The sequence below is a fragment of the Scleropages formosus genome, chromosome 15 (assembly GCF_900964775.1).
Source record: "Scleropages formosus chromosome 15, fSclFor1.1, whole genome shotgun sequence".
In the NCBI taxonomy this organism is placed as follows: domain Eukaryota; kingdom Metazoa; phylum Chordata; class Actinopteri; order Osteoglossiformes; family Osteoglossidae; genus Scleropages; species Scleropages formosus.
The window spans coordinates 27,845,117-27,857,489 of NC_041820.1; the positions used below are offsets into that span (position 1 = coordinate 27,845,117).

Here is a 12,373-nt window from a genome sequence, read left to right on the forward strand (position 1 = left end):
AAATGCATACAGCTGCCTGGGTTGTTCAGGATGGTGAGCCAGAATGGATCTGCTTTGAGTGATCAGAGTAGAAAGACCTGGTGACCTGGAGCCCTGTCAGATTGATCTGGGGGAACAGTGGCTGCCAATAGATTGACAGGCCACACAAGAACTAGAAGATATTCTTGGATCAGTGTAGACACGCCAACAAAAGGGCCTAGTTACATTATGGGATCTGACAAGCATAAAGGATGAGTGCAGTGTAGACAGAATACAAGATTTCCAATGATGGGATGTTAGACACATTCTCCCCTTTAGTGCAGCGATTTTACAGCGAAGGACTACAATCAAACACAGATTCATGCAGCAGCAGAAACCAAGGAGATCTCTACGGCAAGGAAGAGATCAGCCTCTAAAAGTATCAAAATAGTCCTTTCCTATCATCCTGTCCTGTTGTCATCCTGTTTCGCATTTAAATGTTTCTGCTGTTACAGCAGTGAGCCAAAACATTTCCAACAGATGTAAGTTTCCTCTCTTAAGCCTTTTCTAGACACAAATAATGATGTCTCACATTGGCCCATGGATGAATTCAGGTTCATCCTGCCACAGCACGTCAGGTTATCCCTAAAACTTTTTCTAATTATTGCGGTGAACCCTTTCCAGAACGTTCAGACAGTCATGTGAATGTGATAATGGAGTATTTTATTAATTTTTAATTAAAAATTTTATGAACAGCACTGAGTCATGGCAACAGAGGGACAGAAAGAGTACTGTGAGAAGTTGCAAATACATCCATGTACATAAAACAATGGCAAAGGGATAAAGTATTTCACAGGTGTGATCACATAGCACTATCTAAGAAGTTCCAGGAGGGTGTCTAGACATTCCAGAATTCCTTTAAATTAACAAGCACATCAAATGTAAATTTTTCCAGCAGAAGAAAGTTAAACACTGTCTTCGTGGTCATATTTTAAAGATAGCCAGACTTCATTAGGCACACACTGACCAGCACCACCCATCACAAGCGAGGCAAGGGCAAGATTTGGCATTGTCATTCTGGAATGGATTTCCAGGTCCTGTTGGTGAGGCTCAGAAACCCTAACTGGTATGTTTGTGGACAGCCTGTCCAGATCTCAAGCTGAGCGACAAGCAACAACAATCACGTGCAATTTGAGTGATGATGGAAATTGGGAAAAAGAGCAAGACAATCCACTCCGAGGCAGAAAGCTGGCACACCTCACGCCTCCTTGTCTTTCCTTCCATTTAAGGCCAGGATTCTTGTCAATGCCGCTTGAAAGTAGTGGCCTCACAAACGTGGAAGAGTGAAAGAAGGCGTTCATGCCAGCTGTGGGTTGGAAACCCAGGCAGCACCTCTCCATGAGAGTCAGTAACAAAACTGTAAACCACTGAAGTGACAGCTTGCTGTTAAAATGCTGTCCTATATTCATGCTAACCCAGGGCAGTGATCTCTCACAAAACAAAACTGTTTGGGAAAAAAGCTAATTGAGTCAAACAACACTTGCAGTGTGAGTTTATGCACAGTAGAAATTTCTATATTAAATATGGAAAAATCATCAGTCTTAAATCATGAAGTCTGCTGACAAAATTTGGCCTGAGCAGAGAAAAACACTTGCCACATCTTCAAGCTGTAACACATGCTAATATGACAGAAATAGCCAAAGACCTTTTTGTAAAAAATGGGAGTGGATGCATCTCCCAAAGATGGCTTCTGCCTTAAACAGCTTTTGACAGGCAGAAAGTCCCACACAGCCTCTTCTCTACTGGAATGGCACCGGTTGAGGTATGCTATCACTATTTCTTCCTATAAGGATTTTCGCTACTGTGATGGACTGATATCCAGTCTAGGGTGTACTGTACCTCATGCCCTGTACTCACAATTACATTTATTAATTTAGCAGATGTTTTTCTGCAAAGTACAATGAATTAGTATGTAGTGGACACCTTAAACTAAGGACACTGAAAAGAACTGGCGCACAAAAAGGAAACTCTAGCAAACTTGGGGAAAACATACAAATCTCTACACAAACCAAGCAGAGACTAAACCCACATCCAGTTGCAGAATCCCAGCCCTGTGGGGCAAAAGTGCTACCCACTGCAACATGTACTTCCAGGATAAGCTCTAGATACCTACAACTCTGCATGGAACAAGCCTTTATTGATAGTGAAAGGGTTTCTGGCACATGACCCCTGGGGGCAGGTATGGGAAGTGTTCTTTGAGAGCTTTCAAGCTATGACAAGTAAATTGCAATGAAGAGGTTAGGAGGATAATACAGTCACAAAACCAGTGCCCACCCTCAATTTACATTGTCATTTCACTGAAGACATCACTTTTAAATGCCACAACGTGGCCCTGCTCAGAATTCAAACTTCCTTGACACATGACACAACAAAACACAACAGGTGTGATTCAAGGTACCAGTTACAGGACACTTAAACATAACCCACCTTCTTTGCTTTAGCTTTCTTTTCATAGGCATCAGACAGAGGCTTCTTCTTGGGCTGCAGTGTGGCCTTGGAGAACAGTTCTTCAAACTCCTTGGTGTTCATGATGTTCGGCTCTTCCAGAGACCCCCAGAGGGTGTTGTTGCTGGGGGAGAGGGCGACATCAGGGATGAGCCCGGCCTTGCTCTGAGGTCCCCACTAACTTGCCTGGACGAAAGACAGCCACTGTGGACGCACTGCACATTTTGCTAGAAAGCTTTCCTTAAAAAGTTATCCATATAGATGATGATGCCTTACAGGGGAGGACCTGACCTCGCTGTAAACAACAGTGTGATCTCAGTCCAAACTGAACCCTCCGAGAGATAAACAACCTTGTTGCGCTTTATGCAATGTTTACTCAAGCTGCTCAATGTTTATTTCCATTTTTTAGCCTTGGCTGACATTTCTCAAAGTGCAAACCCTCACTAAGAAAAAGTACATGAGAAATACCCACTTCCAACTTGCAATTTATTGCTGAAGATTCAGTCACAGAATTCATGTGCTGGTGACTTTTGGAGATGGCCTATTTTGACAAAAAAAGCATTTCAGACAAGCTACTGAGAAGATGTGAAGTATTTGGTTTCTCTGGTTGCTGAGTAACTTTGGAAACAAACACCGGGAGTCGGATGGTCTGAACAGGAGTCTAACCGAGGTCACACTCATCTCCCTACCTTTATTTTCCATTCCTCCTCACATAAAAAACATGGTCCAGGCTGTACATAGCCTCCAGTCAGTTATATAAGTGATACATATCTACAACTCCTGCTAATGAAAGCTGAGTGACATTAGACATGACATAAAATCAGGCAGAATCAAAGAAGACCTCCAGACATTAGTAGTTCTGCCTGATAAGGCACACCAGAATTCATAACCATGACACAGGGGGAGGGGATGGCAAGTTGGCTTATATTACGTGTCCTTCTGTAAACTAGTTCCTGCACAAAACCATTTTTCATCCTGACATTTCCCTTGCTGCAGTGCTGGGACTCTACAACTTTACCATAGGGTTTTCCTATGGTTGTGGTAAAGCTGATGAAAAACTTAAATCTTAAAAACACTGGGTGGCAGGTACATGCATCCTAAAATCCCATGACACTCTGCTCAGACAGCAGGCCATGGGTGAGACCATAGGACTGAAGCTTCATCTTGGACCCCCCATCAATTCTCATGCAGCCAGAGAGCAGCAGTGAAGACCATTAGTTGTCTAAGCATCTTTCCCACCATTAACAGCAACATCCATCACAGCCATCAAAACAAAATATGACCGTTCCAACCGGCTGGCAATTTCATGGTTGAATTTAGTTCCTTGTTTTCCTTATTATGTGCAACAATCGAGAAATAGAAATGCTGTGTCACTGCGTGAGAAGAGCGCCCTATAAAAATAAATTGAATTGAACTGAAATGAATCCCCTGCAGCTGTTGTCCCCCTAGATGAACATTAGTAAACTTCTACAGTGTGGTTGCAGCTAAGGAAATGGATTGTACCCCAAAGTATTATATGTGTTAAACAAATGAGTTCAGAAAAAGCCTTTTGACAGACTGACATTTTTCATTAATGTTTTTTCTCCTTATTTATATTTCACCACAGCTACAAAACCAGCTTTGAGCAAAGGACACAAATGTTCCATTATTAGGAAAAGTTTGTGCTGCGTAGATTGTGTTGAACACACAATGCAGGACACCTTTCAAGAGCAGACCTTTAACACTGGAAAAAAGCTGAACCAGACAAGCTATGTAAAAGACAGTTACTGGTCATGGCTGGAATAGCACAGAAATTGACCATGTCGCCATGTAACCAGTTGACCCAATTAATGTTAAAGGTAGTTCACTCACAACCGCTTGTAATTTGCAACCAGTGACGAATATACAGGCCTTAAAAGAGGAGAAAGGACTGCAGAGGAGCAAATTATCATGCTTGGAAACTTCTGTCTTTCATTTCTAAATTGCTTTCAGAAGAAGCATTAATAACCCCCTGGACCCTGGGCTGAAAGCTGGGGAAACCTCAGCAGGTGAACCTCATTAGGACTTTAAATAGGTGGAAAATTCACCCAAAATCTGCTTTTTACAGTGGGAGTAAGAGAATTAAGCTGAAATGTAACTCATATCCCTTAAAACCACTTGTAAAAGATCTCTTTCCCACGTATGGGTCAACTCATACAGCCTGTACTTCATTCCACAATACAAAATGCAAATGCATATATTTTGACTAGGCTGGTAAAATATACATTAGTACATCTGCCTAGCACAGTTTAAAACATAGAATATTCACCCATAACTCATCATAGAAGTTTGATTGGGCTGGGGTGCATCGACTTGTTGCGAAACATCTAAGTGAATTTGTGCCTGTCAGTTCAGTTCGCAAACCATCTGCTAAATTTACAGCAAATTGCCATCGCAGGCTTCGTCCTCTGCCAGTGACCTGGTGGGCAGGGTGTGAGAACCAGGATCCAACCCACCCATGAGATACAGGACCATAAAACTTTAACGCAGCATATAGAATGCCCCATATCATGTGCCAGGTAGATAAAGCCCTATCTCTCAAATCTCTCCAATATTTGATGCAGCGCTGACTCTGAACAGTCTTATAGAATATTCCAGAATTTGCTCCAACTAGGCTGGATGAGCCATACGTACTTGTTGTCGTGGATCTGAATTCTGGTCCAATACAAGGGCTTCATGGGACATGTAGGCTCCACTGCTGGCTTGCGTGGTGCCCTCTCCACTGATTGGCTGAAGGCAAATGTACTGCCGGATAGTGGAGGAGGTGGAGGGCCACACCCAGGTATGGGTGGGGGCGGTGGGGGACCACTTCCAGGCATGGGTGGGGGAGGTGGGGGCCCTGTTCCAGCTAAAGGAGGAGGAGGTGGAGGAGGAGGAGGAGGTCCACTCACACCAGGAAGGGGAGGGGGAGGGGGAGGGGGAATGCCCACACCAGCAGGTAGAGGAGGTGGAGGAGGGATCATGGAGTCCAGTAATGGGGGAAGTGGTGGCAGCGGAGGAGGAGGTGGTCCTGATTGGCCAGGCAGTGGAGGTGGAGGTGGGGGTGGAGGTTGGGTCTGTCCTGATGCAGGCTCTGCTTTGCCTGCAAGGCTTAGATTGATGGACCCCATGTTGAGCTTTTTAGGCACATTCTGGGCAGGACTCTGGGCTGCCCGACTGCTCTCCCCCTCGGGCGTTTTGATGAAGGTCTCGCGGTCTGTCTGGATGCACACATTGCGGAAGGTCTTAGGCAGAATGTCATCCTCTGTGGAGACACAGGCCTCGCGCAGCTCCCCACGCTCCTGTGCTGTGCCATTGGCCTGCTCTCTCTGCATCCTGGCGATGACTGCCTCCAGTTTGGACAGCGAGGCTGCATGCTCTCCTCGCAGCTCAAAGATCTGGAGCTCAAAATCAGCCTGTGGTGGGGTTATGAAATGAGAGAACAACCAGAAAAGAACAATTACTCGCTGAGGCGTGACAGTCATGGAGGTCAAGTCTATGTTAGAGCCCTGGAGAGCAACAAAGTGAAACAACCGCTATCAGATACGATGCGGTGAATCAAGACTCCTGTCAGGCACTGTCGTTTGACAGAATGTCAGTATTGCTGCGTAAAGGCACATTGCTTAGGCAAGAAAGCAAAGTAAGACAAACTGACAGCATGGTCTAATAAAATCAAAACAAAAGTTTATTTGATATTTCAAAAAAGAAAATATTCCAGATCTACTTGAAACATTGAGCTGTGGAGTATGAGTGCGAACGTGTGTGCAGTCAGCTTCAAACCAAATATTTTGCAAAAGGACTGACACATGTTCCCTGTTAGACTGTGTTTGGTGCAGTGCTGCACTGAGCACACTGCTGGTTTTTCTTAGTGCTTCAGCTTACGATTATCGTTTTCAATAAAAAGTTTGATTTCAGGTATGAGTCAGCCGCCCACGCAAGCAGATTCTGCAACCGATGCAAACGCCGACGTAACATACTTACACGCCCCTCTTTTTGTGGTTGGGGGTGGGGCCTGTGGAGATACGACATGACAGAACTGTCTGAAGCTCACATTAAGAAAGCGTGTCCTCTGGTCAGATGTAGTTGTACTGGTGACATTTCAACTGTTGGTCACAACTCTGAAAAATTAGCCATTAAAAGCAGCTGAAACTAGGGGAGACACTTTGGATATGCGAGTGTTCGATTACTGCACTAATAGAATTACACTAACTTTACAAGGCAGTTGCAGTAAATTATGACAAACTAAGAACTGTATTTTCCTGTAAATAAGAAATAGAGTGGAATTTCTAAAACTTTTGGGGAAGGGATGGGGTGATAAATTCTGCTCTAGTCTCACAATGGAGGCTGGAAGTCAAATAAAAAATATTTTAGATTTCATCTGAGACAAAGAACACTTTAATAATTACTACTTTAACCTGGGCTGTTAATCCTTGGCAAGAACCAGTCCATTGGAGAAACAGCATGTCACAACTACCAGCAAAGGAACAAATATGAGCATATTTATGAGCCCACAATAATACACAGGGGTATTTCAGAGAATACATTACAAAAATAATGCAAGCCTTTGAAAAAGATGAGAGAAATCTCCAACCGCAACAATATAAAATGAGATTTTAGGATGCAGACATCTTGTTAATGACCACCAAGTCCCACATGCAAAGAAGTAGTCTTATTGCATTCATTCAAATGGCAGGGGGGAAACTGGTTACATCTGGAAACCATTATAACATCACACAAGACTTCTTCTTTTACATGAGAGAACAGGTCTTGAGCGGTGTGGATATTCACACATCATTCCAAAATGACAACTGTGACTGATGGAGGGAAAGGCCCCTAAGGAAATGCGAGGGGCTCCTCAGCTCAATGCACAGCTTGAACTAGATGGTGGTTCTACTGAAGACTGTCAGTGGTCTGCTTGTGACTTATACTGCTTCTCCATGCAGGACTGATCACTGGGATCCCCCCCACACACATGGCTTCTTGCCACTACCATAGGGTGACTGAGGGGGCAGTTCCTGGTCTTTTACTAATGCCGTTGTTCTGGTGCCAAAGGAAGTGCACCAAACACCAGTGCGCAGGCTAAGGATTCAGCTGTGCGGTGTTACAGGACTCGTATACAGCTACAAACTGACAGAGGGCCCTGGGTACCAGTGCCAATAGCTCAGACAGGCTTTGTTTCAACATGTCCATTATGCCAGCGTGCCAGCTTTTGGAACACAACTGAAAAACCCACACTTCATTGTGTTTGCTGCCGTATTCTGATGCACCTCAGCCACCCAATTTCATGTTTTTAATTTTGCTGTTCCCAGTGACAAATAACACAGTGAACCACATCAGTCCTACAATAACCTTTTTCTTACATTTACATTTATTTTTTCAAGCTGACACCTCCCTCCAAAAAAGATTTACAATGATTCATCCATTTATACAGCTGGGTAATTTTTACTGTTATAAATTCGCGGTAGATGCCTTGATCAGTTAGTACTAAAGCAGGTGTTGGAATTAAAACCTGAGACTTTTGAATATAAAGGCAGTGGCCCTAACCACAATGCCACCTGTCACCACTTTCTCTATCAACAACGGCTTGAGAGCACTCTAGAAGTGTGTTAAGTGGTTCCAAATGATGAGACACGCAGTAAAACCCAAGCAGTGCTAAAAAAAAGCATGTGTCTACATATGAGACAAAGCACATGTGAATCCAATGTAAATGCCACCAGCAAAGGGCAGTGTGGCCGACCACAGTGACTATGTTTCTGCTCTTGTTCACCTCGCTGTCAGTGAAATCTCGTGCGTTGGAAGGAAAGCATTAAGAGTACCCCGTCTTGCTTGTTTACAGTCAGAACTGGAAGTTTAACACAGCCATTAAAATGATTGCGCACCACTGGCAGGGAATGAAAGTACTCCTGGCAAGGTGGTGCTGTATTGATCTCACTGCAGTCTCCTCTGTTTCAGCTGACAAGGTCGTTTTCTTTTCTGTGCAGTGATCCAACCCAAGACAACTATTTTACTGTTACCCCTAATATACGTTCCAGTCTTGGCTGAAAGGCCAAGAGATTTTTTCTCCACTGTCTGCGAGATTTCCCACTGACTCCTCTAAAATGAGGACACCTCGTGCTATATGAGCATTATGCATATAGGGTATGATTATGCATTCCTCATGAACTATACTGAAGAAGCACAGAGAGGAAGGAGCATGACGCTCTAGCTGGCCCTTGTGAGAAAAGGGCCCCCTCTGGCGGTGAGAGCTGTACACGTGGAACTGCACAAGGGTCAGGACGATACAGCAGACTTACGTGCAGCTTCTCCACCTTTTCTTTGCATTCTCTCTTCAGCTGTAGGAGGGCTGCCTGGTGCTCTGTGGAAACACAACATCACAAAGACAACTGATGCATATGGAACAACTACAACAGAATTAGAAGTTATTAGAAATAATAACTAAAGTCACAAGTAAAAATAATACAGTGATACAGAAATGATCAAGCCGCATGTTGATGATGGTGTGCTTTTGAAGACCTTTTTCTGACATCCAGTGAAATTATTTTCTCTGGCTTCTAAGCTGTTTTGTAGAAAAGGATGTGTTTGATACAATGTAATACTTAAGCCATGGCCTTCAGCCTTCCTTTAGCCTGAGCTGTTTAACTAACACAGGGTTATGGAAAAACTATGTAAAGTCTACTGTGGGAAAGATCTACAAAGTGGCAGTATAGTGCAAAAATTTTGTTTTACCTTTTGTATTCTCTCATGGCTTCTGTTTCCAATTGCTGACAATATGACTTCCTGATTGAGAGGATATATATTTGTAGAGTACATGAAATATTATAGCTAGAGTCCTGTACACACAGATGGTTAGAGGTGCACCCTGGCCGAGTTGAAGCCTCATTTCAAGGTACATTCTTGGGAATACTGTGTACTGTTGAGTAAGGTAACACTACGGTTTATTACAAGATGCCCAAATCCAAAGTAACATACAATCGCTTTTGGCAGATAGATGTCCAAATGTAGCATCTCATGGGTAAAGCATGTGTGCAGATACTACTTTTTAAACCTACATCCTTCTTTTTACTAATATTAATGCTTACTTGGTTAAACTGGTGGATAACTTCAAAAGCAACTGAAAGCCAACTGAGCTGTAAAGAAATGACTTTTCAGCCCAGTACACTATTTGCTGTCTTGTGCAGAATTTCTATACAAAAAGCTCTAGTAGCACAATATACTACAATATATTATAAAGCCCCCCATTAGGCTGAAATGGCATAAAATCTCTAAGGTTCTGTAAACTATTTTACACTCAAGCAACAAGCATAGCTTTATCTATGCGTGCGTGCTTGCTCCCACTATTAACCAATTTGCCCTGTGTTATTCAAGCACACAGTCAGCTGTACACTATTACAGAGGATTACAGCCTGATGCTATTAGGGGGAGTGGGCAATCGATTTGGCTACAACAGCATGATCACCTCACCCTAATTTCCCAGAAGGAAATAAACTACCGCTCACATTTGTTGGTGCTTGCTGCTTTCAAAGACACAAAAAAAAGGAATCTGTGGAATTTCAGTGATCAGCTCTCAAGAATTGATTGGAACAGAACAGGGCAAGTGTCTTTGAAAAGCCTCTTCTTTTGTTCCTACCAAATCTGATGAATTTCTTGCAAAGAGGTTTGGAGAGGGTGGCTGCAAGAGAAGCCCCATTGACTAAGATATGCTGTACAGTGGCACAAAGGATAAGCTGAGCGATGACCACTGTCCTCATCCTCCCCATGACTTTCACAGCACCATCATCCCCTATACTACTCCTTAAGCAGTGTGCCCAAAGCTGAAAAGTGGTCTCCATCTCCACAGTGCTGCTTCTTTAAGCCGTTTCTCCTCAGCTGTCAGCTAGTTTCCTTGTTTCTTATGTCTGAGGGGTAACTTGGCATGTCGTATGCAAAGATCGGTTTTGCTCCAGTGAACACGAGACCTACCTTTCATCCAGTTCTTAAGGTTTACCACATTAGGAATATAAACTGATGTGTGATTAACTATTTTGCACAATTTTCAGCTTCTACATCCATGTTCAAGCACCATAACCAAATAAGACATGCATCAAAACTGTTCTCATTAAGAACTGTATATTCTTTTCCATCTGTGCAAGTATATGGCACTAAAGCAGCAAACTTCAGTGCTGATGGTAAAGGCACAGAAGCGGTTGACATTTCTTCTTTTTGAGATCAGGGCTACAAGGAATCTATCAGTTAGAGATATATAGAAAATGAGTACTTCATAAGAAATCCTAAAAAGCACCTCAGATGTGAATGGATCAACATAAATGAATATTTTAATTATTTAGGCAATGGACAGCAGTTCTAGAGATACTCTATTTACAAGGTATCATACAGCTGAAACAGACTGAATGGCACTTAACAACAATAATCTGGCTTTTGCATAGCCTGTCTTGCAACAAAATTGTATACAGTATGGTAGACTTAGGCCTACATTTGGGTGGACACTGTGGCACAGTGAATAGTACACAGCACCTGGACAGTGTGAAAGAATATGGGTTTGATTCCTGCTCAGTCTGTGTGGAGTTTATATGTTCTCCCCATGTTTTTGGGAGTTTCCTCCCACAATTCAAAGACGTGTTTGGTGCCGGGGCAAACTGAGTGAATTTCCCAACAGGTATTAATAAACTATAATTATTATTATATAAATGTCCAGGTTCAAGGTTTTAAAGTGTCACGTTAAAAAAATAAAGCATTGCATATTATTTTCACTGTGACACACTTAAAGATCTGCATATCTTTATGGTTTACTGCATATCAGCTGAAATTGCTATTTCCTCGTAGATAATACTTGTGGACTTATGTGGGTAAGAAAGGTGTTTGAGAACACACATGTAAAAAATGTCCGCTACCAGTTCACTGCTAGCCCTATTTGTAGCTCTGAAACGTGGACAGTGCTTTTGAGATGCACAAGTTTAAATGCATACAAGCACATCTGTGCACTTGTACATTTTCAGCTTTATTCACCCATCTGCATGCCATTGTGCAAATCACTACATTCAAAGGTCACATACTACTTTTCTATTTGACTTTTGAAACTGTGGAAAAAACATTGCACACAGTGCTATGGACAGGTTTTGAAGAGTGCCGGGAAACTGGTCCTTCCAGTGAGACTTGTTTCAGATGTGCCCAGCGGCTTTAAACAAAAAATGTAAATACATAAATGTAAAAGTGTTGAGAGACATAAAATCTAACAATAATATCTAGATCAGCTCCCAGTCTGCATCTGGGCATTGGTCTGCCAAAGGCTCAAGTCCCAGAATACCACAAGACATCCCTTGAAGGGCTCTTAGTGTGCTTCTGCTTGAAGTTGATTCAAGTATTGCTCTGCGACCAGCCCATCACATATAACCCATGCACTGTTGTGACACTTGTTTGTAATCTCACAATTAAATCATGTGCTGATATTAAGTGTTTTGGTGTGATTTTAGACCCTTGTGTACTTTGGTAAGAAGCTCAGTCACAGTGTCTCAGATGGTTTGGCAATGTTGACACTGGTGTGGCAGATATCCATCTAGTGACACAGAAAGAAAACCTGAGGGCCATGCCCTGGGTCTCACCTGCTTCAGTGTACCTAAGGCCTACTTTCTCCTCCTCATTTTTGGACTTAGGTGGGGGCCAAACTGCTTGAAGTCGGCCAGGAGTGCGGTCTTCTCCATCCACTGGAGAGGACACCTCAGACTGATGGACAGACAGATCAAATAAAACCAACAACAAAACAGCTGTGTCATGTGAAGCTCGGACAAATCCAAAGTATTACACTGTCAAACTTTTGGTATGTCAATAACTTTGATCTGAAAACGTGAGAAATCAAGCTAAGGGAGAGTTAAGGACATGTGGCAATTTGCATGTTATATTGAAAAACAATTATTCAGGA

General features: G+C 42.9%; 1 protein-coding gene across 1 annotated transcript in view; it reads right to left on the reverse strand.

The window, feature by feature from the left end:
* LOC108928291 (formin-1) overlaps positions 1-12,373 on the reverse strand; it is a 106,186-nt gene that overhangs the window by 45,760 nt on the left and 48,053 nt on the right. The window contains exons 4-7 of the mRNA XM_018742174.2: positions 12,057-12,177; positions 8,754-8,815; positions 5,116-5,876; positions 2,446-2,587 (exon numbers count right to left, since the gene is read on the reverse strand). Coding sequence (XP_018597690.2) covers positions 2,446-2,587; positions 5,116-5,876; positions 8,754-8,815; positions 12,057-12,177 — 1,086 coding nt within the window. The remainder of the gene's footprint in view (positions 1-2,445; positions 2,588-5,115; positions 5,877-8,753; positions 8,816-12,056; positions 12,178-12,373) is intronic.